At 50.8% G+C, this 27,972-nt stretch overlaps 1 protein-coding gene across 7 annotated transcripts; it reads left to right on the top strand.

Annotated features, from left to right (window-relative positions):
- The first annotated feature begins 8 nt into the window (after window positions 1–8).
- MLPH (melanophilin) lies at window positions 9–26,821 on the top strand. Of its 7 annotated transcripts, XM_058840314.1 has the most exons (17): window positions 9–464; window positions 4,398–4,619; window positions 5,770–5,906; window positions 7,348–7,386; window positions 7,994–8,088; window positions 8,777–8,905; window positions 10,500–10,686; window positions 11,919–12,079; window positions 15,613–15,696; window positions 17,483–17,674; window positions 19,939–20,124; window positions 21,993–22,148; window positions 22,256–22,348; window positions 22,547–22,612; window positions 22,760–22,817; window positions 24,389–24,486; window positions 24,825–26,821. In XM_058840314.1, the coding sequence occupies exons 1-17, from the start codon at window positions 241–243 to the stop codon at window positions 24,849–24,851; spliced, it is 2,154 nt and encodes a 717-aa protein (XP_058696297.1). In that variant the 5' UTR covers window positions 9–240; the 3' UTR covers window positions 24,852–26,821. The 7 variants fall into 7 exon arrangements, with proteins under 7 accessions (XP_058696297.1, XP_058696299.1, XP_058696298.1 ...); XM_058840316.1 differs by lacking the exon at window positions 8,777–8,905 and having other exon boundaries at window positions 11–464; XM_058840315.1 differs by lacking the exon at window positions 15,613–15,696 and having other exon boundaries at window positions 11–464.
- The last annotated feature ends 1,151 nt before the right edge of the window (window positions 26,822–27,972 follow it).

Here is a 27,972-nt window from a genome sequence, read left to right as displayed (position 1 = left end):
GAGTAAACATCTCCCGTAGCCCCAGCCGGGCGGGCGAGGTCTGCAGCGGCTGCAGCTGCGGGCAGGACCCCGGGGGAAGGCAGGGCCGCCCTCCCGGCTGGCCAGGAGTCCCCGCAGCCGATAGGCAGCGTGCCAGCCCTGCTCGGCGGCCGGCTCCGCGGGCAGGCTCGCCCGGCAGAGCGGCTGCGGTGCTGCCAGGAGCCGGCTGGCCTGCCCGCAGCTCTGCCCCTGCCCGGTTATATGGGCAGCCGCGGAGGTGGGGCTGGGCTCTTCCCCCTTCGTCAGCAGCGTCCCAGGGTACGGGACAGAGCGCTCGGGGTAGCGACTAACGGGATCGGCTCTCGCCACGACGAGATGGGCAGGAAGCTGGACCTCTCCAAGCTCACCGATGAAGAAGCCAAGCATGTTTGGGAAGTCGTTCAACGGGACTTTGATCTGCGGAAAAAAGAGGAGGAACGGCTGGAGTGAGTATCTGCTCTCCGGTCCCTGAGTTGGGGGCAAGCCAGCCAGAACCTCAGGTCCCCGTGGGCTGTGAGCATGAAACAACCTGCTGAGGCTGTGGGCGAGTAGGGACGGCAGGAGAGCGGGCTGTGAAAGTCAAACCCGGTTAATAGATTACGTTATCAGAGCAAGGTGACGCACTCGGGCAGCAAAGGTGCGAACTGGCGCCGTGCCATCGGCAGCGATGCGGATCGGTGACACCGCCGCGCTTTATGGGGACAAATACCAGGAAATGCCTCTGTGAGGCTTGAGGCTGGTGGGGCTCTCAAGGGGAGACTTCACCCGGCAGCAGAGGATGGGATTTGGCTCCCTTGGTTTTGCTTCATGTGATGGGTCTCGTGTGTTTAGGGCAGGAGTTGTTCAGTGGGTCCTGGGAGTCCTCAGATCCCTGAAGAATCCTGAAAAAAATAACTGAGAGGAGTAGTAAATCTTCTACTATTAGCAAACCTATTTTATTAGCCTTAAATACACAATACAAGGGGCTGTGCTGTCCTGGGAAGGTTTTAGGGGTCCACAGATCCAGAAAAAATTGAAAATCACTGGAGCAGCAAATTCTATGAACTTCTAAGTCCTTATAAACAGGCCGTTGGACAAAAGTGCTGTTTAAAAAATGTTCTGTCATTTCACATTAAATTTTGAGCATGAGAAATCACAGAGGATTCAGGTTTTGTTCATGAACTACATCAGATGCTGAACTTAATAATGTCTTACCATACTTTAAGAAGCTGAAGTGACCCTCTTCAGGGTCTGGCCAAGTTCTCATTATTCCAGAGGAGTGGTCCATGCTCTCAGACTGGGTTTGGGCAGTGCTGAACTCCCACTGAGCCCCCAGACCCTCCTAGCTCTGAATTTTGTGGGCCAGCGCTGGTGCTGATTCCATGACAATGCCTGGAGACCAGGAGCTCATTAGTTCCTCTGTCAGATGCAAAAGGAGGGGTGAGGAGTGATAGCCATCCTTGGTTTGGGATATCTGCATCCCCCAAAACCTTTCAAACATGTCACCCTCTCCATTTACACCATTGGCTACAAGAAACTCTCAGTTGTATATTTTTCACCCCTCTGATTAATTTTTTTTTTTTGCTTAAGAAAAGCTAGCCTGCGTGGGAGGCAGAGATAATTCAGTATCATCATCTACTGCCTTCCTCTGCTGGTAGCTCTGAAGAGCAGGAAGGAGATCAGACAGGAGTATTTAAAAGAATTATCACCCTGCAAAGAGTGCATGTCTCCCTTGTGATGCATCTGAGCTCAGCCTGGAGGGAGGAGGTGGAGACCTACATTGCTGTGTCCTGCAGCAAAGAATTGGGCGAGGTGAATTCCTTCCTTACTCGACCTTGGCGCCAGACTGGATTATCTGTGTCCTCTCTGATGCCCAGGAAGCTTCCAAATTGAGTGCCATGCTCTGGGAGATGCAGGATGGGGGAAGGTCTTGGGATGCTCCTACCCAGCTGCTGTCTCTCCTTCTAAGGATCATTTCCCCCGGTTTCTTGTTTTTATTATCTTCCTTAGTCGTGCCCTGCAGAGGTCTGGCATTAAGCATTCAGAACTACACAAATCTCTATACATTCTGAATAATTTCTGCAACAGACCAGACCACCAGTCTGGGAAAGTATGCCACGTTCCTGAGTGCTGGACATGGAGCTACACAATAATTTTCTGCCTGTAACAAGCTGGGACATGATGTGACATTATGGGAGACCCTGCAGCCATTCACTCTGTGCTCTGACCAGTCCCATTTACTTTTCTATTCATTTACTTTTCTATTCATTTATTTTTCTATTCACCGGGGCTTGTCTCAACCTGCCAGCCTTGAAGAAATGTCCCATCCACCCCCTCCCCAGCTTGGTCTTTTTCTTCCCTTTTTGCTGCTTCTCTGTATTTGGTTTTTGGCAGAAGCTATTCACCAACAAGGGACAAAGGCTTCAGCTGGCCACAAACTGCACAGGCATGTGAGGGCAATGCTTTGCCCAAAAAATTAAATAATGGCTATTTTGAGGGGTCTCTCCCTGATTCTTTCCTGAAACCTCCATGCCCACAACCCCATTTTTGGCAGATGGCTGCCTGCATCTCTCCTGGAGGTCCAACCCTGCTGCAGCTGACATCCCAACACCACAGATTTATTTATTCTACCATGAAAAGAGCAGGGCTGGTGCTCCTGCCAGCAAGGGGAGACAAGAGGCATGCGGTTCCTGCGGGTTTTAAACTGGTTTGGTTGAGACTCTTCCTTCCTTTGGCAGGTCTGATGGGTGAGGGAGGAGAGGTGAAGGGATCCAACCGGTCTCTGGGAACCAGAAAAAGCAGTTCCAGTAAAAAAGATTGGATCCTGCTGGCAACAGCCTTAGCACAGGAGTGGAAAAGGAGTACTGAGTCCAACCCAAGGGGTTTTTTATTTGAGTGTTTCTTTTCAGAAGTCACTTAAATTTACTGCTGGGACATTTGCAGCAGTTTGTCCCAGTCACTGCTAGGATGGTGATTATACAAACCAGGTGCCCAGTTTTCTGTCTGTGTACTGGTTTTTACATCTGCCAGATGTAAATGCAAGTTGGCGTCACTCCTGCATGACCACAAACAGAGGAGTGGCACCAAAAAATGTGTCTTGCAGTGTGCTGGCAGCCAAGTGGCCAGAAAATTCTTCCTCAGAAAAAAAATCAAGAGCTGAGCCCTAATGTGCAAACTGATTAAGTTAAACAGAGATTAGCTTGATTGACATTCCTGCCCTTCCCACTGCCAGTCACACCACTCCTCCCAGGGCCAGCCAGGCTCCAGCTGTGGTCACCCCAGCTCCTGTTGTGGTCACCCCGGCGTCAGTCCAGCTCTGGGAGCATCACCAGTGCCTCGTGCTCCACTTTGTGATCCTGAAGCAGCCCCCAGACATGATTGCTTGAGGGTTTTAACCTGACTCCTGCTCTGGAAAAAACAGCTTCCTAACCCTGTCTAGAGAGGAGACAACTTTCTAGGACCTTCCCTACAAGTCAAACATTTTCCTCTCGGCCATGGCCCCAAAGGCAAACATACCTGAGGTGGTGCGTGGCACGGGCAGCACACAGGGAGCTTTTGGGCAGTGCAGGGGGCCCCCACCAGCTTGGCAGATATCTCAGTTGTCCCTCAGCCTCATGCAGATACTGTTCCCCATTGGGACCTGCTCTGGCAGCCAGGTCTGGATAGTGAAGGAAGCCTGCAGGGATGCAGTGCCAGGTGAAGGTGCTCTTGGAAAGCGCTTCCGTGTCATGGGATTGTCACAAGCATCTCCTCTTGCTGCATCCTCTGAACAGACAGAACCTTGTTGCACATAATAAAATTTTCTGCTGATTTTTTAGCACTGGAAGACCATATTAAAACCCCTCTTAATCCTTTTTAATCCCAGATTTCTTTTCTTCTCTCTTCTCCCCCTCCTCCTCTCCCCCAGCTTTTTTTTTTTAAACTAAGAACTCCAGAAAGATTTGAATTCCCTGCAGGACTCCAGGCTTGAAGATTGTGTCAGGTTGGGATACAGCCACAGGGCTTGAGAAGAGCCACTCTCCTGAGGTTCCTGATGTTAATGATCAACACCCTTGAAACAAACAGGACAGGTTTTGGCACAACCACTTTTTTTTTTTTAATTATTCTTGTGGGTCCTGTCCAACTCAGAATATTCTGTGATTCTAATACTAAATTAATTCTAATATTAAATTCCAGTTACCCATCCTGAATCTAGAGCCCACTTTGTTGTCAGCTTATTTAACTCGTGATATGTTATTTATTAGATTTCCCCTACAGCTGTTTCCACAAGCTGCAGACTTGCAATGCTCCCTGGAAAATCGTTCCTGAAATGATTGTGGTGTGATGGGCTTTGCCACGTGAGAGCTTGCAGTGAGACGATAACAAACTCAAGTTCCTGCTTTTGGGGGTGTTTTCTACAGGGAGCTGAAATGCAAGATCGACCAGGAGAGCAGCAAGAGAGAGTTCCTGACGAGTCAGTCCCACCTCAATGACACTCACTGCGTGCACTGCCTGCAGCCCTTCAAGTTCCTGCTGAACAGCAAACGCCAGTGCCTGGACTGCCACTTCTACACCTGCAAGAACTGCAGCCGCTACAACAAGAAGGAGCAGGGCTGGGTCTGTGATCCCTGCCGCCTCTCCAGGTACCGCTCCTCAGGGGATCACAGGATGGTTTGGGCTGGAAGGCACCTTAAAGTCCATCTAGTTCTACCCCCCCTGCCCTTCCACTCACCCAGGTGGCTCCAAGCCCTGTCTAACCTTGCCTTGAACACTTCCAGGGATGAGACAGCCACAGCTGCCCTGGGCTAGGGGCCTGGGCCAGGGCCTCCCCACCTTCACAGGGAAGAATTCCTTCCCTATAGCCCCTCTAATCCTGCTCTCTGGCAGTGGGAAGCCATTCCCCCTGGTCCTGTCACCCCAAGCCCTTGTCTGCAGTCCCTCTACAGCTCTCCTGGAGCCTCTAGGCATGGGAAGGACTCTAAGGTCTCCCTAGAGCTTTCTCTTCTCCAGGAGAACACCTCTAGCTCTCGCAACTTGCCTCCAGAGCAGAGGGGCTGCAGTCCCCAGAGCACCCTTCTGGCCTCCTCTGGTCCCATTCAAGCAGCTCCACATCGTATTTTTTGGGGGCCCCCAGGGCTGGAGGCAGCTCTGCAGGTGGGGTCTCGCCTGAGTGGGGCAGAGGGACAGAATCCCCCACTCCCCTGCTGCTCACACTGTGGGATCAGCTCAGGGCATGAGGAAGTTTCTGGGTGCCAATGCACATTTCTGGCTCTTGTCAACATTCTCGCCCTCCAGCACCCTCAAGTCCTCCTCCTCAGAGCTGTTCCAAATCCATTCTCCACCCAGCCTGTCTATTTGCTTGGGATTGCTTCAACCCAGGGGCAGGACCTTGCGCTTGGCCTTGTTGAACCACAAGAGTTTCTCACAGCTCCACATCTCAAGGCTGTCAAGGTCCCTCTGGGTGTTATTCCTTCCCTCCAGCATGTGACAGCTTGGTGTGTCAGTGAACTGAGGGAACACTCAATCCCATTTTCCATATCACCAACACATATGTTAAAGAATTCCAGTCCCCATATCAGCCCCTGGGAACACCACTCCTCCCTGGTCTGCGCTCAAGGGAGGCTGAGGGACAATGAGAGCCTTGGGGATGAGGCTCAACAAGACTTGCCCAAACTCAGCATCTTTTTAGATGAAAGCATGCTGTGTTTTTGTTAAGACACAGTTTTTTGGGTGAGGGTCTGCTCACCACGAGCTGGAGTGGCTCACCTGGGTGTGCCTCCTCTCTTTGGGCAGGATCGTGAAGATCGGCTCCCTGGAGTGGTACTACGAGCACGTGCGGTCCCGCTTCAAGAGGTTTGGAAGTGCCAAAGTGCTGCAGTCCCTCTATGGCAGGCTGCAGCCAGGCCAGGGGCTCAACTCTGCGTTTCTGGGTGAGGAATGGCCGCTGCTGCACGTGGGGAATCTGTGCTGCACCACCTTGGGGTGCACCGAGGGAGGAGCAGCAGGGTCGATGCTGCTCTGAGTGTTGTGGGGTACTGGGACTGCTCAAAACATCTCAGGGAGGAAGCAGAGGCTCAGGGTTGCTCATTCAGACACAAAGATGTTCTTGATGTTCTTTTCTACTGTTAAGTCTGAAGTTTTTACCACAGACTGGAGAATGTAAGATCATAACAGCTGGAAAACACCTCTAGATCATCCAGTCCAGCCCAGTACTGCCAAGACCACCACCAAACCACATCCCTGGGTGCCAGATCCATGTGTTTTTTGAACACTTCCAAGGGTTATGGTTCCACAACTTCCTTGACCACCCTTTCAATGAAAAAAGTTCCCTAATACCTCATGTTTAATTTTAAAAGTCCCATGTCTTGCACTTTGTAAGTATGGAAATTTGCAGCTCTTTTTTCTTCTTTATTTTTGGTCTTTTTATCACAGAGCTTGTGGAATTGACCCTAGTTTAATCTGCAGCATAAAGCCAGCCCTCATTTTTTTTTCCCCAAGACCTGATGATTTTTACAACCAAACTGATTATCCCCTGGCACTAAAAACTATGCCAAAATTAGTGAGCTACCTGTAACCATAACTATTTCCTTCAGAGCTTCATGAACCTTCCATATTTCTGATTTTTGGTCCAAGAGTGCATAAATATATGATGATGTTAATACAATGTTATTTACTAATGAGCTCCTAGTTGTCATTCATAGAGCTCCTACTTCTTGGCCTATTTCCTTTGGAAGACAGTGTGGAGTTTATTCCCATCTTGAAGAGCCACAGGAAATTTTGCACACATACCATTGACATGACCTGCTTCAAGTGCTCCAACCACTCTTTCAGCCAGGCCACTCATGGCAGAAATAGCAGGGGAAAAAGAAAATAATGGACTGAGAGACAATCCATGAATTGTTTGGATCCAAAAATGCATCAGAGCACACAAAAACCCAACCAAGCGTGAGGGTAACAGCGCCTTAGGCTGCTTTAAATTAAGATTCTGATGCTTTTTTCAAAGGGAAATGATTTTGTTGTTTATTACTTCATTAACACCAGTGAATTGGCTGGACCCTCGAGCAAGCAAGAATCTCCTCCTGGGATGTATCTCTGGCCATCTGCAGTTGGCTGTGCCTTCCCCTGCAGCTCCCAGGCATGTTGCATCAGCCTGGGGAAGCAGTGGCAAGCAGCTCTTTGACTTTTAAAAGTCAAGTCCCATCTCCAAGCGCCTGCTTTGCTCTCTCTAAAGAGCCTTTTTAACCATTGTTTCTTGTGATGGCTAGAGAATGAGAATTCCAGTTAGCCATGGCTCTGAGGCTTGCTCTCTGCTCGAGGAACAGAAAGAAAATAGGATTATTCTTTATTACTACAATTTTTCTCTTTGTTTAGGTCTTCATGACAGAGTTTATAGCCTGCCAGACATTAACAGTAAGTAAAAAAGGGGATTGCAGCAGGGGGCTTGCAGTTCAAGCAAGGTTCCCAAAGTCTTTTTGTCTTCTCAACCCCCCAGCTGTGGGTACTTCTGGAGAGATTTGGAGTGGTCAGATGAGGGAAAACATTCCAACACTACAGTGGAGATGGATTGCACTGGGGTACATCTGGGGTCTCCAGGGGCAGATTTGGATACAACAGGACTTTTAGTTCAATGCCAAACTTGAAGTTTGCAAGCGCTCATTATGTCAAAGCAATGGGTCACTGATAAACAGAAGAGCTGGCTGATGGGAATCAGGAATCAGAATCCCAAGCCTTCAAGCACTGGAGTCACCCAGGTGGACCTTAGGGTGCTCTCTGTGGTGCAAGGTGCCCCTTCACTTCCACATCTGTGATGGTGCACATCTGGCAGGGGAAGCAATGAGAGGCCAGCCAAGCCTTTTCAAGATCAAGTACTGAAAGTGGGTGTCTGCAGAAAAAAAAATCGGGGAGGTACTTCTAATCTGGCCCTTTTCACCCCATATTAGCAGCATGGCCTTGCCTGCAGGTACACTGGTGTGACCAGCAGGGTGTGGGATTTACCTGCTGCCTGTGTCCCCTCCAGGAGAGTGCCAGCTGCTCACCGTCTGTGACGCCAGGGATGACAGCGATGAGGAAGACAACGTCCTTCGTGGAGCTGAAGCAGAGTGCTACAGCAGAGTAAGTCTGTGGTTCTGGAGCTGCTTCACTCCGTGTCCCTGGTCTGCCTTGGGTGATGGTGGTGGCTTTCTGTGCCACTTTCAAAACTGGACCTTTCCCACTGTTTTTCTTCTCTGAGATAAGCTTCTCTCCCAGTTTGTGTAAAAACAACCATCTCAGTAACATCATTAAGTACTTGTGCTCTGGAAGAAAGACCCACTCCTAACACCATGGACATCACCAATTAACATAAAAGTCTCAGCTGTATAATGAGAACCCACCTGCTTTGGGTTTTTTTACTAATGACCTCCCAAATATTCAGAAGGATGTGCCTGAAACACCCTTCCTCTGAGGATGGGGACATATTTCAGGGCTCAAAAGCATCACTTGGATCTCTCTCTGAGCTGTAACCTGGCTCAGCTTTCCTAGAGTGCCTTTATAAACCAGGAGAGAGATACTCACTCTGCTTATGGCAGCAGTCCTGAGCCAGAGGCTGTGGAAATCAGGAACCCACTTTTCCTTGCCTTTAGCCCAAGCACATGCTGTACCTGGTTCTGTTCAAGCAAGACAGAGTCAGGCCCAAATTGTCTCTGCAAAAAGCTGAGCAAACACAGGCAAACTAAGGAGAGAAAAATCCTCCCTCCCTCTTTCCTCAAGGTCAACTATGTCTTACACTGAATTTTCCTTTCTTGCACTTTCAATGCTAAAGATGTGCAAGACAAAGCGGCTGCTGTCTGTGCATCCCTTTGATTTCGAACTGGACTCGGATTACTCTGCTCAGTCTCGCCGCCAGTCTGTGCAGCTCTCTCCAGCAGCCAGCAGCCCGGATGCTTTCCAGGTACTGGGAGACTCCTGAGGGGTTCCTTTCCTTTCTTCCTCCTTCTCCTTGATTGCTACCACTGCTCCTTCAGCCTCAGAACCTGCTTCAGCTGGTGTTGGGAGGCAGTGGTGCCAATCCCTGATCCCCATCACTGCTTGCAATCTCTTCTTCCAGCTGAAGTCCTTTGCCTGAGGCCAAGTCAGGAGCAGGACATCTGATCCAAGTGAGGATGAGTGCTGAGACAGCAAGAGGTTCTCTGGCTGTGTCCCTGCAGATTTCCTTGCTCTCAGCAGACAATCATTTTCTTGTGTTGTCCCAAGGCTATGGGACACACCCTGGATTCCAGAGGGTTTGGTGCTCAAGGGATTAAATGAAATCAGGTTCTTCTCCCATGTTCCCATCCAGTTTGGGGGCTGGGTTTGCTGTGTGGTGGCACTGGGGTGCAGCTGGCCACAGCTCCATGAGGCACATGACATTTGTGAGGTTGAGATGAATCTCACAGAGCCAGCATGAGTGAGGTCCAGTCAGAGGGATGAACACTGGGAGGACAAAAATGGCAGGAATACTGGTTACTTCTAAATAGGAGACAAGATGTGCCTTAGTACCCAGAGCTTCTGGCCAGGAGCAAGACTCAGAGAGATCCAGGCAGAGCGGTGAGCTGTGCCTTGTGGTCCCACCAAGGGCCAGGGGCTGACCAACCCCACCTTCCAGCTCTGGGGAGGAACACAGATGGGTGTGGCAGAAGGTCTTCCAGCCTGAGAGGCTTCAGGTCAAGTTTTTGGGCTGCTCTTGTTTGGCTTTCCTGGTGAAATTGCACTTTTAAAGTATTAAACAGCTCCTTCTTTTTAATAATGCTCTGATTAAACTCTATCCTTGGGTAGAAATAGGATGTGCTGAGATCTGTAACAGCAACTGAAAAAATAAATCTGCACAATTCCACACAAAATTATTAGAATTTGTGGGAAAAATAATTAGATCCCTCTTCTTGTTTGTCTTTTCCCCCTCTTTTTGCAGCAGAATTCAGTGTGAGGGCTGGCCTCTGTCAAACTGGATTTATGGATTACAGATTATTTGAGGTGGTGGCTGTTTGAATAAGTAGAAGGGGATGGTGTTTTAAAAGATCAGAGGATTTTGCAGCCTGGCTCAAGGATCTCTGTAAAAGGATCTGCTTGTAAAAACTACCAGTGCCCCCTGGCAGTGACGGGAAGTATTGCTCAGGGTTCAGCAGCCAGGCAAAACCTTTAAATGGGATTATTTAGGAACTTTTATATTTTATATAAATACAATTGGCACTATAAAAGCTCAATCCATGCATATATTGAAGAATTAAGAGAGGAGCTCTTAGTGAAGGTCAGGAAAGACAAGGAGTCGTAGAATCATAGAACAAGTTGGGTTGGAGGGTAGAAATCATCTCATTGCAACTCCTTTCACTATCCCAGGTTGCTCCAAGCCCTGCCCAGCCTGGCCTTGGATGCTTCCAGGAATCCAGGGGCAGCCACAGCTCCACTTTGTTCTTACTTTGGGGGTCCCTGAGCTGGAGGCAGCACTACAGGTGGGGTCACACAAGTGAAATCTCCATGGGCAGCTGCTCAGCAGCGTCCTCAACTCTCAGTCCTTCCCAGATTTCCCCAACTCAGCTGAAGATGGCTCCCAGGAGTCCAGGATCACGGATGCAGACCTGGTGTTCCACCACGTCCTGCAGGAGCCAGGGGTGAGCGCTCCAGAGCAGCACTTCAGCACAGAAGTTCGGCTCACTGTCAACGCAGGGAGGAGGAGCCTGGAAAGAAACCCAAAGCCTGGTAGGTGTCCTAGCCCAGGTTACTCTTGTGTCCTCTTGGGACAAGTGGCTGCAAGTGTTGGACCAAAGCGAAAACATCTTTGGGTTTTATTCTGAATAACCTCAAAGCCACTAAGAGGCTTGAGGGTCAGCACAATTTATCCGTCTGCAAAAGGGATTTTTATTAGGGGAGAACCTTGCTGATGTTACTTGATTGTAAAAGGGCTAATCTTGTTCCCAACAAAGCCAAAGGAGTTGTTCCTAATGTGTCCATCCCTTTCATACCTGCTGATTTCCAGGGTAGAAACTAGATATAATCAAATGAACACTGCTAGAAACAATGGGATGTGTTTCCTGCTGCAGGCAGAGGAGTTCATCTCCTCAGTAAAGGATGTTGTGGCTGCAGAAAGCTTCGAGTTTTTAGGGGGCTTGGACTAGAACTGGAGGCAGGAATTGGAGATTGCTGAGTGGGATCCTTGTAGCTGGGCAGGATGCATGGGTGAGCTAAATGATCTGTGGATTTGTGAGTCTATAAATACCCCCCAGGAGGCAGAATTTGCCTTTTACAACCTCTGCTTTGCCTGCAGTGATGGCAGAGCCAGGAGGGTTGGATATTGGCTCTTGCATATGCAAATGTAGAATATGTCCTCCTGTGCCTCCAGTGGCCTGGCTGTATCTTCAGGACATTTGGGAATACTGGGTAGACCTTAACATGGCTGTTTAAATTCCCATTCCAGGTCCTGCTGGAACATCACAGCAGCAAGGTCCCCTGGCATGTTAGTTCAGTTTTCTCTCATTGTTTTTGTCTCATTTGAAATTCTCCTTTACACAGGAGACTTTCCACTCTTGGAAAATGCTCCATCCTAGGCTGGTACCTCTCTAGCCTGAGCCTAAACATCTTCCAGCACCCGAGCAGTGCACAGAGGGCAGCATCAAAACCTGGGCTCCCACAAAACTGGCAATGCAGTAGCCTTTTTTTGTGAGAGGCCTGGCTGTTCAGGGCATGACAACAAGGATGGTGCTCCTGGTGCCCTGTGTGGGACCCTGCTGTGCTTGGTGCTGCGTGGGCACAGCGTGTGGAGCTGCAGCCTGGTCCATCCTTAAACTTGGCCTGCCCTGCAGAAGCACCTCCTGCCAAAGGGTAGGAAGTCTGATCCGGGTAAATGCCTCATTATTTGTTTGCCTTAAGGATGGGACCAGTGTCTGGGAAGGAGCTCAGGGGTGTGAATGCCTTGAACCTTTCTCTCCCCAAAGGCATCCCCCGGAAGGAGCCGCCCCGGGCTCGGTACTCGGCCGATATGGACACCTCCGATGAGGATGTGAAGGGAGCCCAGCTCCCGACCTACCCAGCCCACCACGTGAAACGCCGCAACAGAGCCTCCTCCCAGGAGAACATCAGCCACTCCTCAAACCAGGTATCAAACAGCCCCTGCTGACACCAGACCCATGTCCCTCTTGGTGCTTCTGAGGTGCAGGGTGGTTCAGAGGAGAAGAGAAGCAGCAGTGGCCAGCGGGGGTGAGCTTTTCCTGTCACAGCAAAAAGAAAACCGGGCACTGGCTGGTGCTTCCCTCTGCCCATGCTGCCATCACAACAACAAACCTGCCTTTGTTGCAGCTCGTTTTCCAGCTTGTCCTTAGTAATCTGAGTTACTTGTGGGTTCTTGTGTTTCCAGAAAGGCTTTCTTAAATTGAATGTGCCAGAACCAGGTGGAGCTCTGGAGATGGATATTTAATGAGACCCGAGATCCTTCTCTTCCTTTGCAGTGTGTTCCTGCCTCGGTAGGACTGGGTCAGGATGAACTGTCACATACCTCTCCTGAGTGATGGTAATGGGGGGAACAGCTTAAAAAAAGGTGTCAAACAGAGTCTGAGCTTGTGTTTTAATTCTCAGGCAAGGACCTGCTGTTCCTGGTGCTGCCTTTGCCAGTGGGGGGTGGTGAGGATGGTAAAGCTGATCTGGTTCCTCAGATCCCACCAGCAGCAAAATGCAGGGTGGTATTTGGCTGCAGGTACAGGGGAAGAATCAGTTTCCAGTCTCACAGCTGGTAATTTTGCATGTCCTGGACCCCTCTTTGGGTGATCAGTGTGAGATCTGTGACCACAACCATCCCTTGGCACCACACTTTGTGTGCCTGGGTCGAGAAAGCTTCTCTTTGCCACTTACTTCTGTAGGCATATGTTTTAATTAGTAAATGTCATTCCTTCCTCAGCCAGCAGTAAATGGGAGAACCCTGGACTGGGTGTCCTTAATGAGGCCACGCTGTGTTAGGCATGAAATGTGCACCATGCTTTTCAGTGGGGAAATGGGGCCAAATTCCTACCAACGCCTCCCACGACTTCCTGCAGGAGCTGGGCAACCTCCCACATCAGGCTGTGGTTTGCTCCCTCACATCTGGAGGAAGGCTGGTGTGGAGCCTCGTCACCCTAATGGTTACCCACTTTACCCCCATTTGCTCTCCTGGCGGAGTTGTTCATTAGCTTAAATAACTCCCCATCCTCCCTGCCCTTTGTGCTGCTGATGTATTTACAGACAGAAGCCATCCTCCCACCCAGCTCTGGTGCAGGACATAGAATCACGTTTGTTAACCCTGTATTAAGCCTGGCTTCACATGCAGTGTGGTCCTGGCAGACACCTCGTTGGCATCTGAAGGTTTCAAGAGGTGGAGAACTCAGCTCTTTGACCACACAGATGAAAACTCTCTTCTCCTAAAATTACCTTAGGGGCAAGTCTGTCAAAATATGGTTATCTGAAAACCACTTTTGCTTTAGTTCTGAAGAGGATACAGTGTTCGGTCCCAAACACAAGAAACTTCTCCAGTAACTGCAGCAGGGGCTGTTCACTAGTCCTGTGACTTCAGGAGCTGAAGATTCAAGAACAAAACTTAAAAAAAAGAAAAACTCAGTTTGAAAAAGCACTTAAACTTGATGAGACACAAATAGAAGCCCTGAATTAGTAACTGTGTGGGTCTTTGCCTTTAGGTCTTTAAAAGTCAGGTAGGAACAGGTCTAAGCCACAAGGAACAGCTCCAATTTACCAAGTTACTCCCCAGAAGCCATCCTGCTGTACCTCAAGGGTTCTGGATTCCCAAAGCTTTGATGCTGTCTGGCTCCTCTTCTTTACATAAAGATTCTGTTAGAGGCTTGTGTAGAGTAACCTCCTTCAACAGCAAGGGGTAGTTTCCCCTACTTTATGTTATGGGCTGTGCTTTAAGTTTATATTTATTAAATGTTTCAATTCAGAGCACAGTTTGCCAGCCTTTGTCACACTGAGAGAGGAGCAGGGTGACCCAGTCCCTGATGGAAATGTGCCCACCCTGCAGTAAAGCCAGCCTTGACTGGGAAGGAAAATAAAGCTTTTCGTCTCCTATCCTGGTAGATATCCATCAATATCAACAACAGCCCATGCTTTAGGCTCTGATCTCCCCCAACCTCTTCCTCATGCAGATAGGGCAGTGGTGACTCCTGGTTTGTCACCATCTCTGAGGCTGAAGGGCCATCAGAGGCTTAAATAGGACTGAAAAACCACTTAGCAATGGACTGAAGTGCTTCATGCCAGTGGGTTTAATGCTGCTTGGAGATGCTTTCAGTTTGGGGTGGTAATGACAGCTCTGCTCTCCACAGTGCCAGGTTTTTATGTTCATCTTCCCTTAAGTAGATGCAATCATCCCTGGCTCTTTTGAGGGTCTAATTAATCAAATGCTGGCAAGCACAAAAACTGAGAGGATGGAAATTGTTACAAAAACAAAGCCCACCCCTCACATCTCTTTGTTACCAGCTTTGCTAACTGCTTTTGCTGCTTGCTCCCCTTTGAATGGACAGAAGCCACTCAGAACAGCAGTGATGCACTGGTAGTGTCATAAAACAGGAAATATTTATCATCATTTATGTTTTATTTGTCTGGATCAAAGGAGAGGGACTTATTTTGGTTTTTTTTTATTCAAAGGAAGAAAAACTTTAGTTTCTAAAGGGGGAAAAAAAAAGGTTCCTTTAATGTTTTCAGTGATTGTAGATCATAGACATGTTTTGGTTTAAATGGATCTGAAAAATATCTCATTCCACCCCCCTGCAGAAACACCTTCCACTGTCCCAGGCTGCTCCAAGCCCTGTCCAGCCTGGCCTTGGACACTTCCAGGGATGGAGCAGCCACAGCTTCTCTGGACAACCTGTGCCAGGGCTTCAGCACCCTCACAGGGAAGAATTTCTTCCTGATGTCTAATCCAGATCCACCCTCACCACAAAGGTTTTTCTTGGTTCTTGAGCACAGGAAGTAACTTCTCTTTGATTTTTCAGGACTTTGTCTGTCTTTAATTTCTCTGCCCTTCTCTCCACTCCCCATTTTTAGTCAGAAGAGTGAGGGAGAAGGGAAGGGCAAGCATCTGGGTAAATCAGTGCACAGAGAAGTCAGAAAATTTCAAAGTGGTGGGGAAAACTTTCAGGTTTGGTTTTTCTACTTGGATTTTTTCATGGGGAATTCTTGCCCACTTCCCTCTTCCTCTCCATGACTGTGTTGGCAGGCGTGTGATGGGATGGTTACAGCTTGAAAAACATGTTAGTAGGAAGTGGAAATGGATCTTGACTTGAATTTGGGGCAGCATGGGAATGATGGCAAGATGGGTGGCTTTATTACAGGCTGGTGCTTTTATTGGTGGTGGGGTTTCACATTCACTGCATCAAAGCTCCAGATGCTTTGGTGGGAACTGTCTTGTGCTGGGGGCTCAGCGTTGCTTGGAGTTTTCCAGATCTGAGGTTGCTCTGCACCTCCTGGAGCTTACTGGCATTTTTAAGACATTACTTTAAAAATACTAATTTTTAATGTCTTTTAACTCTGCCCACAGTGGCAGTGTCCTGCTGCTTGCTTTCCTCTGCTGGTTGCAGTTTCCTCACTGTCCTGGCAGTGGTGGCTGGTCTGTTCTTTCCTCCTTTTCCCTCTCTCTCCCCTTTCCTGTAGATCCATGAGCTCAACACTCGCATGTCCGCAATTGAACGCGTGCTGAACCGCTTGGAGGAAAAAATCCTGACACGCTCTGATGAGGTAACTGGGCAGGAATCCTGCAGGGATGGAGTGTGGGCTGTGCTGGTCCCTTCTCCTGGGCACTGGAGAGCCTTCTCTGAAGCAGCCAGCATTGTAGGGATAGACAAAATTACAGAAATATTGAGGTTGGAAGAGACCTCTGAGATCACTGAGTCCAACCATTCCCCTACCACTGCCAAGTCCTTCACTAAACCCTGTCCCTAAGTGCCACAATGACCTGGGATGTTTGAGTTCACTCCTCTGTTTTGGCCTTGGAAGCTGTTCTCCAGTTCCAGGTGATGGAGTGTCTTAGAAAACATTGCATGGCAGGACAGAAACAGCAGGAAATTTAACCCTTTTAGACCCTGTGCAAACCAATGCCTTCCTTTCCCCCTCTGCACAAGGAAAATTGAGTTTCAGGCTGATACTTCATGAAGTGCTAATTGCAGGAGTTTTGTTAGGTGGTGTCTGTATCTGCAGAGCTGTGACAGCTCATTTCAGATTGTGGGACACTCAGTTTGTACCTATGAGGAAGGCACCTGGTTATTGTGACTGTGAGAGCTGAGTCAAGAACCATTTCTGTATCTCTTCTGAGCTGTCCTCATCTTACCATGCCATAAAACTTGGAAGAAAACAGTTAAATTAAGTTAAAACTGAGCAGCAGTTTAGAATCTGTGAATACTTACACCGCTTAACATTGATTTTTGGGTTTCTAATTGTGGACTGTGCACTCTTTTCCTTCATGCAAACCCATCACCACTCTGGCAGCTGATGGCTCAGTAGAATGGATGGTGATAATTACAGGCAAGGCCCCCAGGCATGGATGAAACAATGCAATTTCTCCTTTTTTTTTTCTAAAATTTGCAGTGGAGGATGGCCCCAATTTTAATCATTCAGGGTTTCCATGAGTAATCCTGACCAAGGGAGTAACAAGTTTTCACAGTGTCGGGTTCCCACACTTTATTTCCATATCCAGGGCAAATCAGAGCACAGGCAGTGGGTCTAAACAGCTGTGGGACAGGCTGAGGTTAACTATGAAGCAAAGCTTTCCAGCAGAAAGGATAGCAGGGCCCTGGAATAGGTTGCCTGAGGAAAAGATTGCCTGCTGCAGATGCTGCTGTTGGAGGCTGTTAAAAACAGCTCAGACAAAACCCCACCAGGTATGACGCAGGTAATTGTATTCCCATCTTAATGCAGGGGTCAGCAAGTTCAGGAACTTCTGGAGATCTCTTCCAGCGCCTGGGAGTTTAATAGAATTCTTCTCCAGCTACCGTGAATTGCACCTAACAACAGGGGTGGGTGGCAATGTGCCCTCTGTCCTACAGGAAAATTTGCTGTGTGGTTTCTCATCCCAAATGAGATTACCCAGAGGTTCCAAAAGTTACCTCAGGGAGTGGCAATTCCCATGGCTGCTTCCCTCTCCCTGGTGGACTTTTATTTCTGGTTACTGTGATCTCTGCCCTCAGAGCCACCAGCCATGCCATGGTTCCTAATGAAAATGTGGTGATTTTTGGTCCCAGATTCCTCATGCCCACCTTTTTCAGGGTGGGGGAAAGGCAATTTTCCACCTAGAGAACCAAACAAGTTCTGTGTGTGGGGGAAATGGGAATGAATGTTCTTTAGGTCAAGGGTTTGTGCTCCTCAGTGAGGAGCTGGAGCACAGCTTGCTGGGCTCTGCTGCTCCCTGGGGTGGTTTGAAAGTCCCTCTGTGGTCACTTGAGCTCCTCTGCTTGGTGTGTCTGGAGCCAGGCATGCCCTGTTGTCCACCACAGGGGCTCTCAGACCTCTCCCTTCTCTGCTCCTCCAGTCCCCGGCCCCAGAGTCCCACACTGATCCTGATGCCGAGGAGGAGGACTTGAAGAGGAAGCTGGAGGAGTTAGCCAGCAACATCAGCGATAAAGAAGTTTCTTCTGACGAGGAGAAGTGTGAAGAAGAGAAGAGAGCAAAGAAACCAGAGATGACTTCCTCTGGTGATGACGTGGCCAGGGATGTTCGAAAGGTAATCTGTGCCCTGCCACCCACATCATTCCAGGCTACATCCATGATTCCTTCTGCTCTCAGTGGTTTATGGTTTTACACCATGACAATGTGACTCTTCTTCTGTCCCACACCTCCACCAGGGCTGTGTCTGAGTCTGCTTTAGCAATGTCAAGGGATAGGGAAGTCCCAGCGTGTTAGATCGGGACATTTCTCCTTGTAGGCTCTCCCAGTCTCACCCAAGAGTCAAAGCTAAATCCTCTGAGAGTTCTTGCAGGCTGCTGCCTGTCATGGAGAGGTACACAGCCTCCACATCACCTCAGAGGAGTTGTCCCAAGATCTGGAAGTCACTATGGAGAAGAGTCCTGGGGTGGGAGAAGACCTTGGTGATGATTTAGTGTTAGCAGCCTTTCCCAGGAACCTGCTACAGCCTGAAATGTCTTTTCCACTGCCTGTCAGTGTGTCCCTAAACTCCTGAGTCCCTAAACCCCTGATCCCATTTCCACTCTGCTAGATCAGCATCTCTTGCCTTTCCAGCTCTGTGCTGACTCCTGTCCCTACTCAGTGGTGGGTGACCTGTGGGGACAGGGGGTCAGGGAGAGGAGGAGAGATCACAGCACCTCTGCAGCATGTCCCCAGTTGTGCAGAGGCTCCAAGGTGATCCACTACCATGGATGGAAAGGCCAGCATTCCCTGTTGGGTCTCTGATGGCTGCTCTGTCCATCCCCTTCCTCCTGCCTTGGCTGTGGAAGGGAGATGTGTGTATTTGCTCCGACACATCCACTGCTGGCACAGGAAGGAAGCGGGCACCATGCTGCCCCTCTCCTGTCCTGCAAAGCTCCATTCATCCAAGGTTGTGGTGACTTCCATGTTGCCATGAAGCCTTGTTTTAATGTGCATTTGTTCCTCAGCCTCACAACACAAAACCTGGTGGGGTTGGGTCCCATGTGCTCTGCTCTCATTTCCACTGGAGCAGCAGCACCTCCTTACCCACAGCATCCTTTACTGCCTCCTTTTTCCTGAAAGCTGCTTTCAGAAGATTGCTGCAGCCAGACTTCTCACAGACTGAAAAATCTGAATCATCTTAACAACCATTTCTAATTAAGTGCAGATAAGTGGTAACTCACCAAGCCAAGGTGACTTAGTTTCTGTGTGAGCTGCTGAACTGCAGCAGACAGAGGTTCAAACCCTGAATTGTTTGTGTGGTATCAGTGTAAGATTCTGGTTTCTTATGAAATGAAGACTGCATCCTCCAGATTTGCTACTTTCTTTTCCCCCAAGCCCTGCTATGAAGCAGGGAGGAGTATTGAGATAGAAATGTCTGCAGTAGTTGAACCAGCCTTGGTTAAAGGCTGTCAGCATGGATGATGTTTAACAGCAACTTTCCTTATACTTACAACGGATCCAGGTTTGGATTTTGTCTGATTCTGGGGGATTTTTGATATGAGGTTCCTCCAGTCAAGAGGAAATCTTCTAACTGGGGGAGCACTGTGATGGAAGCACACAAACCTAATGGAAAATGTGAAAAAACTCTGCTGTACCATGAAGGCACCATAAAATGATAAAAACATCATCTGGACTGATTTAGCTGGTTCTCTGTTGGACAGCTTGCCTGGAAATACATGCAGCTGTAAACACAACCAGCACATATGTCACCCCCATCTCCTTGGTTTCTAGGGGATTATCAGCTGGGAGAGAGATGATGAGCTTCTTGGGCTCATTTTTACGTGTGTTTAGCACCTCATCAAGCCAAGGGCAGCACTTAGGGGCATTATTGCCATCAGTGCTCCTTGGGGTGGGAAGAGAGGATATTATCCCCAAGCTCTGGCAGTACAGTCATTTTATGGGGTCTGGTTGTTTTTATTCTTTTGCCACAAACTCAAGGAGTTGTTTGCATCCCTGCTCAGGCCCACTGAGCTGTAAAGCAATATTCTGCAATTAGATCTTAACTGCTGCCTAACCAAGTGGCCCTCAGGTGGCCAGGTGCTTCCAGTGAGCGAAACATCCCTCCATAAGCTCCTTTCCAAGCCTTTTGAGGTGACTTCTTTTGTCACAGCCGCCCTGCAGAAAGCACCAGCTGAGATCAAAGCTGTGCCGTAGCCACGCATCCGTCTGATGGAGAGCCCTTCAGGAGCAGAGTAAGCCTGTTAATTACCACTCCTCCCTCTTTCCACAGCTCCTGGAGGTCCTCTCAACCCCTGGCTTGTGTTGTTTTATACACCACATTAAAATAACACCCATATTTTTTCCCCCCCTCCCTCCCTCCCTCCGCTTTGGCTCTCGCAGAGGTCATCGGCTCAGGCTCTGAGTGAGATCACGGCCAAAGTGCTGAGAGCCATAAACGCCACAGAGGAAGCGGTGTGGGAGTCCCTGCATGGAGAGAGCCAGGGCTGTGCCCTCCCTGCGGGGCAGCTTCCAGGCCTGGCAGATGGGAAAGAGGTGGCCGAAGTGTACCGGGAGCTTGAAGAAAATGTAAGGCTCCCTGGAGCTTTTGGGCAGTGGGGAGTGGGAATGCAAAGGAATAGCCCCCCAAAATTTCTTGTTAGTGGGTAGGTCAGCACTGAAAGGATAGTCAGCAGAGGGATTAAAAGGTCTGGTCTTAGAGGATGGTACAACAGCAAAAGCAGATGCTCTGTCTTGTGGCTTTCCTTTCCTTGGTTCCTGGTCCTCTGGGTGGTAAGTGTGGTCCCCACCTTGCTGTATCATCACTTTGCTGGACTTCAGCAGTCCTTGCTCCAGCAAAACTTGTGTCCCATTCCCTTCAGCTCCTCCCCAGCACTGTGTTCCATCAAGTTTCATCATGACCCACCTCTTCACTAGGGCTGCTCGTGCATGGGGCTGATGGGCCCGTGTGGGTGACAAGTTCACAGCTAGAGCATAATCCCCCTGCAAGGTTTGTGTGACCCCGGAGCACTGACAGCTTTTTTAGCCACTGTAAACCCATAGGAATGGATTCCCTGTGGAAATGGTTTGCATCCACGGTGCCCTATACCAAGCTCCAAAGAAAGGGTTCAAAGAAGAGCTGGGTCTCCACCTGGGTGGTCGGGTTTTGCTGTAGGGAACGTCCTGTGATGGGGAGTGGGGTTTTAGGACACTCTGTGTCCTAAAATCTCTCACTAAAATCTCCTAAATCTCTCACTGGGGAAAGCTTGTAAGTAAAAGCAGGGAGCTGCAGCACCTGGATGCTTTCTGGCAAAATGCAGCATCCCAGGGGAAGAGGGCTGGGTGCATGAAGGTTTTGGGGTTCACCCTCTCTCAAGAGAGGGAATAAGGCTGGGGAGGATGTGAACTTTGCCCTTAGTGCTGCTGCTGCTGTCAGCTCAGGACAAAGGTGGGTAGACAATGGCCCTGGGAGGGAGATGTGTGCCATCCTGCCACTCCCTCAGGGATCCTGGCTGAGTCACAGCTGGCTGCTCTGTTCTCCTCTCCAAGGCATGCCACCCACCTTGGAGGGCACTGGGAGAGTCTGATGGGCCAGCAGCAAATCCCTGTGACTCAGGTTGGGTGGTGCATGGCCTTAGGACTTGCACTGGGATGGGTGGGACATCTGGGAGTGTGGTGCTGTGATTTGGGTGGATGAACTGCAGTTCAGTGCATGCAGAGGGCTCCTGCCAGGCAGTTCTGCACAATGCCCAGCCCAGGGAAAGCTGAGAGGGCTGGAGGAGCAGCAAGTGCAGTAGCAGTACTGAGATTTTGGGATCAGTCAGCAGAACAGTGGCCACATCTGATAATCTGATGTGATTGCCTACTGATGTGTTAATGTGTCCTGAGCTGCCTTGTTTGGACCTGTGTCCTTTTAGTAACCTGGGAGGAGACAAACAGCAGTAAAACCAGAGGGTTTTTTTGGATATATCCTTTTACTCCTCTTTCTCTAGGCAGCAAAGGGAGGATGATGCAGGCTGACCCTGCTCCCAGCAGCACAAACACCTGTAAAACAGACTGAGCAGGTTTGGAAAGTCAGTTTGTCTCCCTCCCAGCTCTGCCCTCACAGGACACAGCAGCCTGAGCCGGTTTGCAGGTACCTGCTCTCGCTCTAAGCACACAGAACAAAGTGCTGCTGCTTCTCGAGCAGGTCACTGAATTTTGGTCCTTCCTGTGCTCCCACTGAGTCTCTTACCACTTCACACTGTCAGTAATTGCTCTCAAAAAGCCCAGGGAAGGGAGAAAATGAGATGAAAAGCCGTGTCAGAGCTGACTGGTACTGTCTGTGCTGCAAGGCAAGAAGGCAGTCAAAAAAGAGTGGCAGGAGCTGCTGCGTCTGGGGCTGCCATCACACCAGGAGAGGAGAACTCTAGGAAGGTTAATTCTTCAATTCAATTTTTCCCTTTGTTGTATTTCAGGTGTACCTGACTGCTGGAAAGACCTACCAGCTTGAGAAGACCCTGAAGGAGCTTGAGGAAGGGGCTCAGCACAGCGGCACTACTGACTCGGAGCTGTCGGAGCTGGAGGACAAAGTGGCCCTGGCAGCTGCTCAGGTGCAACAGGCAGAGAGCGAGGTGAGGGCCTGACTCTGACAGAGGCTTTGCCCAGCCAGTGATGGCAATCAAAGCCACTGATGGATCCTCCAACCACCATCTGTATGTCTTTTCTCCTCCTTCTGAAGATATCTGATATTGAATCCCGAATTGCAGCTCTGTCTGCTGCAGGGCTGACAGTGAAGTCTGTGGAAAAGGCAAAGAAGAAGTCGAGTGTGCAGGTGAGCATGGAAGGTGGTGGCTGTGATTTACGTGCTCCCCTGAGCTGTAGCTGCTGCCTCTGGGTGCTGGGCAGGGCTGCATGGCTGGTTGAGCCATTCCCAGCTCTCCCCCTGCTGCCTGGTGCTCTGCCATGGCAGGCTGAGCTGTCTGCCTCCTCTTGCACCCCCAGAGACACCTCTTCCTTCCTCTGTCCACAGGCTGCCCATCTCCATTCTCCTGGTCCTGCCAGCAGCAGCCCTGGGGAGTCTTTGGATGACATTAAAGTGAGTATGTGTTTATTCACAGGCTGTGAGTAAACAGCATTAATCCTGGACATAACCAGGGCCTCCAGGGGGCTGCATCAAAGCCTCAGGGGGGACCTCTGCCCTCCCATCCTTTCCCCACAGCAGGCTGCTCCCCTTCTCTTGCAGGCAATGCCCGGACTGCAGAGGTTCAGGAGGAAGTTCAACAGTCCCCTGGAAATCACCAGTAAGGACCACAGCCCTGCCCATGGGAGAAGGGCACCTGTGTGGGGCTGGGCTGGGCTTTGGGGGGTGCTGATCCTCTCTCTCTCTCTGCATCCAGCTGCGTGTCTGCAGAGGATTCCCATTCCCTGTGCCCACGGCCTGCTGGCGGGACAGCCACAGGGGAAACCTGTGGTGGGTAGCTGGGGAGGGAGGCAGCAGCTTGCAGGACTGGGGACAGTGATGGGAGAGCAGAGATCAGGCTCTCTGCTGATCCTCCAAGAGCCAGAACTTCTCTGCAGCCCCCCCAGAGTCCAGGGAGACACCTGTGTGCCTTCATCCTGTCATCATGGGCTGTTAGCCCTCAAAAGCCTCACCTAAGCCCATCCTCTCTTCTGGCAGCAATTTCTCCCTTGCTTGGCCATCTTGGGGAAGGTATCCTTCCCTGGATGGCATCCCCACCCCTGGAAGTGTTCCAGGCCAGGTTGGATGTGGCTTGGAGCAAGCTGCTCTGATGGAAGGTGTCCCTGCCCATAGCAGGTGGCTGGAACAAGGGGGGGATTTCAAGTTTTTTTCAACCCAAACCATTCCATGACTTGTGAATCTCCACCCTGCTGCCCACCTCACTCAGCCACCAGTCTTTGCTGCGGGGCAAGAAGCCCTCCAGGGCCCAGCTCTGGACAAACAGCAGCTCAGGAGAGCTTCAGAGCAAATGGTGATCTGAAACTTGGCACAGCAGCTCGTGTGGCAGGGGGACAATCACTGGAAATGCTTCATCCTAACCAATATCAGTGAGACCCATTAGGAAATTACTTTTCTATTTCTCCCTTATCTCTCCTCACAAGCTTAAAGGCCAAAAGAGTGGCTCTCCTTCCAGATAATGGGAGATGAAGGCAGGGAAGAGGGGAAAGAACATTTAATGCAGAGGTAGAACAGCATTTCCCCCATTCACACAGACAATTAACAGTGCTTTTCACCAGGCTGGGGCTGGTAGGTGGAAAGGTCCCTTGTCCTCACCCTGAGGAGGAGTCATGTGCTCTCCTTCCTGCGAAGGGCAGGCAGATAAAGGCAGCCCGTGGGACATGTCAGCGAGGAGATAGAGGGATGTGCAGCAGGGACAGATGTCACCAGGCAGAGCTAATCCCCCATGCCTGGGCTGGCCAGGGGGTGATTTGGTCTCCTGCCTGCCTGGCAGGTCAGTAACTTGGCAAGTTGGGCCTGAAAGGTGCAGCTGGTGGAAGTTGTTGGCAGAGGAGAGGAGATGAATTAACAGGTCAGGAGAGCCTCAGAGGCTGGGGCAGTGAGACCTTCTCCCAGGCTGGGGTTTTGTTGTCCCATGGAGCTCTCCAGTGCACAGACCCAGGCAGGCTGACCCAGCTCATGCAGTGCTCTGAAAGGCTGAGTAGCAGCAACTCCTGTCTCCTTGTTCCTGCCCTCAAAGTGCTTCCCATCACCCTCCCGGAGAGGGAAGTGCTGGGATGCGTCCAAACCCTCAGCAACTGGGGAATCAGTAAATCCCAAGGGACTTTCTGGGTTGCTGAAACCTCTGGTGAGGTGGGTGAGGGCCTGCTGCCCATCTCTCTTCCCTCACTACAGGTTTTGATGACTCCTTTGACCGCAACTCCGTGTACCGTGGCTCGCTGACGCAGAGGAACCCCAACGGGAAGAACAGGAGGGTGGAGCGGCTCTTTGCGGTACGGACCCAGCCCCACGGAGGGCTGCAGGCCTGGCTCCCACTGAGACCTGTCCTTCCCCACTTTCTCCTCTGATGAGCTGATGGAGCTCTCAGCTCTGGTCCCACCATGCTGCCTGGTGAGGGCAGGAGCGCCTGGGCACCGCCCTCTGAGGTCTGGGACATCACAAACCCCAGAAAAGATGAACATCTGTGAATTCCCGCTGCCTGCGTGGTCCATGGGATGGGGTAGGGACCCACTCTGTGCAGTGGCAGCAAGAAGGGACAAGGAGCATGCTGGGTGGGCTCAGGGTGGCGTGGACACGGTGGTGGGATGAGGTTTCTCCTTGTGCCTTGCAGAAGCCTGTGATGACCCACCTGTCCTGAGGAGAGGGGACCTTCCTGCTACCGCATTTCAGTGAAGATACAAGACCTCAGCAAAGCAAAGCCTCTCACAGCCTTCCCTGCAACACTTTTTCCTCCTTCTCCTGAGCCCCTCTCTCCCCAAAACCCTGGACAGAAAGGAAGCTAGGGGCCATGGGCAGGAGGCCTTGCTGGCAGCTGATGGGAAGAGGAGCAAAGCACTGGGGTGCAGACACATGGCCAGGGGGTCTCATGGGAGGATGCTGGAATGAGACCTTGGACTGGGGCAGCTCCTTGGTACTGGGTCAGCCAAGGGGACCGGAGAGGTTCAGAGCAGGAGTGACCTCCCCATCCCCTGTGACATTCAGCACAGGGACCAGGGCAGGGACACAGCCCTCGCTTGGCAAGAGCTGTCAGTGCCTGTCCCTGCTCTCTCCCAGGCTGCTGGTGAGCAGGGCCAGGAGCTGACAGTGACTCTGGAATGCCCTGGGGGTAGCCCAGGTAGAAGAGGGACCCAGGCATCCCAGTGCTGGGATTCACATCCCAGTGGTGGTCCCAATCCCCTCCCATGTCCTTTGGAGCTTTGCTTCCCTTCCCTGAGCAGCAAAGCAGGATGAGAGCAGTGCTGGTCCCTCCCAGTGAGCGCCTGCTCTTTGCCCCAAGCCATGCAAACACCACTGAGGCTTCTGCCACCGTGCCTGAAGCAGCTGTGGCCATTTGGGGATGGGAGTGAGGCGAGGCCTGAGGGAACCAGTGGCAAGAAAAGTGGGAAAGGCTGGAGGGCTTGTTTGGGATTGGTTTGCTTCTCCAGCTTCTCTCAGTCTCTTAAAGGTATCTTCACTCCATGTGAAGCTGTATCAGCAAGGTACAGAACTCCAGCAAGCAGAGTGTAGGTGCTCCTCTGCTCCACAGAGGGGTCAGCCCCTGCCAAGATGCACTTGGTGGATGAGCATGTCCCCTGTCCCTGGTGATGGCATTGTAGAGCCTCTTAGGACCATCCCATCCTTTGCAGAGGCTGTGATGACCTTTGGGGGCTGCAGCAGCCCTGGGCCCCTGGTGTCAGCCTCCCCCAGCTCCCCCAAGACGTTTGTTTTCCTCCAATATTCATCTCTCCACATCCACTAAGCCCAGTGGATCAGTAGCGGCCCCATATCCATGACCAGAGCATCAGGATGGGCAGAGGGCTGCTTTCTCTTGCAGGTCACTTTGGAATAGGTTTTTTTTCTTCAGTCCTTGTACAGTCCCCACTTTCCTCCCTCCCCCCCTCTCCAGTGGGCAAAGTGGGGAGGATCACTTAGAGCTGGAGCAGGGATGTCAGACCAATGCTGAGAGTTTCCCCCCCATGGCCACCCAGGCTGGATCATTTTAGGTGATTCCTGTGCATCTGAGCTAAAACCACTTTAATTGTGAGCAGTAGGGTGAGTTCTCATGCAAGTAACACATTTGTTTGGCTTTGGTAGTAGTAGAGGCTGCTTACTGCCTAGGAACTGGTCCTGTGGTCGTCCCAGAGAGTATTGTAGGTCCATGGTCTGGCCTTCCCAGCTGGAAACAAAACCAGTTTCTCAATTTAAAATTAAATCCTTCTGGCCTGAAGCTCAAAAGGGAAGTGCAAACCTCTGCTGTCGCAGAAACTCTCCCAGACACTGCAGCTTCGCTGGATCCAGCTGGTGGCTGTGCTGGGATGGCAGCTCCTTGGCTGGAAGAAAGGAGCTCCACCAAGATCCTCCAAAGGGTTTGTACCCACCCTTCTGGCATCAGGGTTCAGCCTTCACCCCAGCCCCATCTCTTGCTTGTCTGGTTTCAACCATCACTCAAGTCTTTCCACGCCTGAGGCTGTGAAGGAATCCTCATGGGGAGCCTCAGCAGTGCAGACCAAGGCGTTGTTCAGTAGCCACCCATGTTACTCTTTGCTGGTTTCCTGACCCATTTGCCTGTGTAGAGATTATAATAAATGTGCACTAAATTCATGAAATAAAGCCAATTTTGTGTCCAGAACCACCCACCCATTTCCCAGTGTCTGTTTTTTCAGCACACTCGGGCGAAGGCTCCTTTCTCTTCCCACGGAATCCAAGAGTGGCTGGGGTTGGAAGGGACCTCAAAGCCCCTCTCCTTGCGTCTCCTGCCAAGGCCAGGGACACCTTCCACTAGCCCAGGTTGTTCCAAGCTCTGTCCAACCTGGCCTTGAACACTTCCAGGCATGGGACAATTTTCTGGGCAACCTGTGCCAGGACCTCGCCACCCTCACACTGAAAAATTCCTTCCCAGTATCCCATCTATTCCTGCCCTCTGGCAGTGGGAAGCCATTTCCCTTTTGTCCTGTCACTCCAGGCCCTTGCTCAAAGTCCCTCTCCAGCTCTCCTGGAGCCCCTTTAGGCATTGGAAGGGCTCTAAGATCTTCTCAGAACTTTCTCTTCTCCAGGTGAACATTCCCAGCTGTCCCAGCCCTCAGAGCATCTTCATGGCCTCTTCTGGACTTGCTCCAGCAGCTCCGTGTCCATCCATTCCTTCAGCCATCCTGTGCACTCCTTGCTTTAAAACTGGCCAGGTGGAGCAGGCAGGAGCTGAATCAGCAGCATTGAAGCCAAATGGGGGCAGATCAGGATGGCCACATGGCTGGTCAGACGCTGGCCACAGAGCCACAGCTGTGATGACTTCCCCAGTGCTGATGCCAGGTGGGAGAAGGGGCTGATCCTTCTTGGATGCACTGCTCCAGCTTGAATGGGATCCCTGAACCCAGTCTGGCAGCTGAAGCCACAAGAAATAACAAGCCACAGCAGCAAGGGATTGATTTAAATCTGTATTAAATATTAGCAGCAACCCTGGGGTAGAGAGAGGCCTGGATTTCCCTGACTGGAGCCCGAGGTGGGGCAGGTGGGGCAGGTTCTCCCCTCTTCAGCCCTTTCCTTGCCCTTGCTGCACATCTCTGGCAATCCCCCTGTGTCCCACGCTGCTCCTGCCACCTCTCCCCAGCCAGAACTGGCTGTGCCCAGGCACTGGAGCTGGGCACTGCAGGAGATGGAGCTGTCCCAGGGCAAAGCCAGCCCCACATGGGGCAAACAGAGACCTTCCCCCTGCCCACACCCCACTGCTGATGGTATGATCACTGCTGATCCTGCCAGCACAGAGATCCCTGCTTTGGGATGTC

Source organism: Poecile atricapillus, chromosome 5, assembly GCF_030490865.1.
Source record: "Poecile atricapillus isolate bPoeAtr1 chromosome 5, bPoeAtr1.hap1, whole genome shotgun sequence".
NCBI classification, from domain to species: Eukaryota; Metazoa; Chordata; class Aves; order Passeriformes; family Paridae; genus Poecile; species Poecile atricapillus.
Note: the sequence above shows the minus strand (reverse complement) of the source record. Positions and strands in the feature narration are given on the sequence as shown.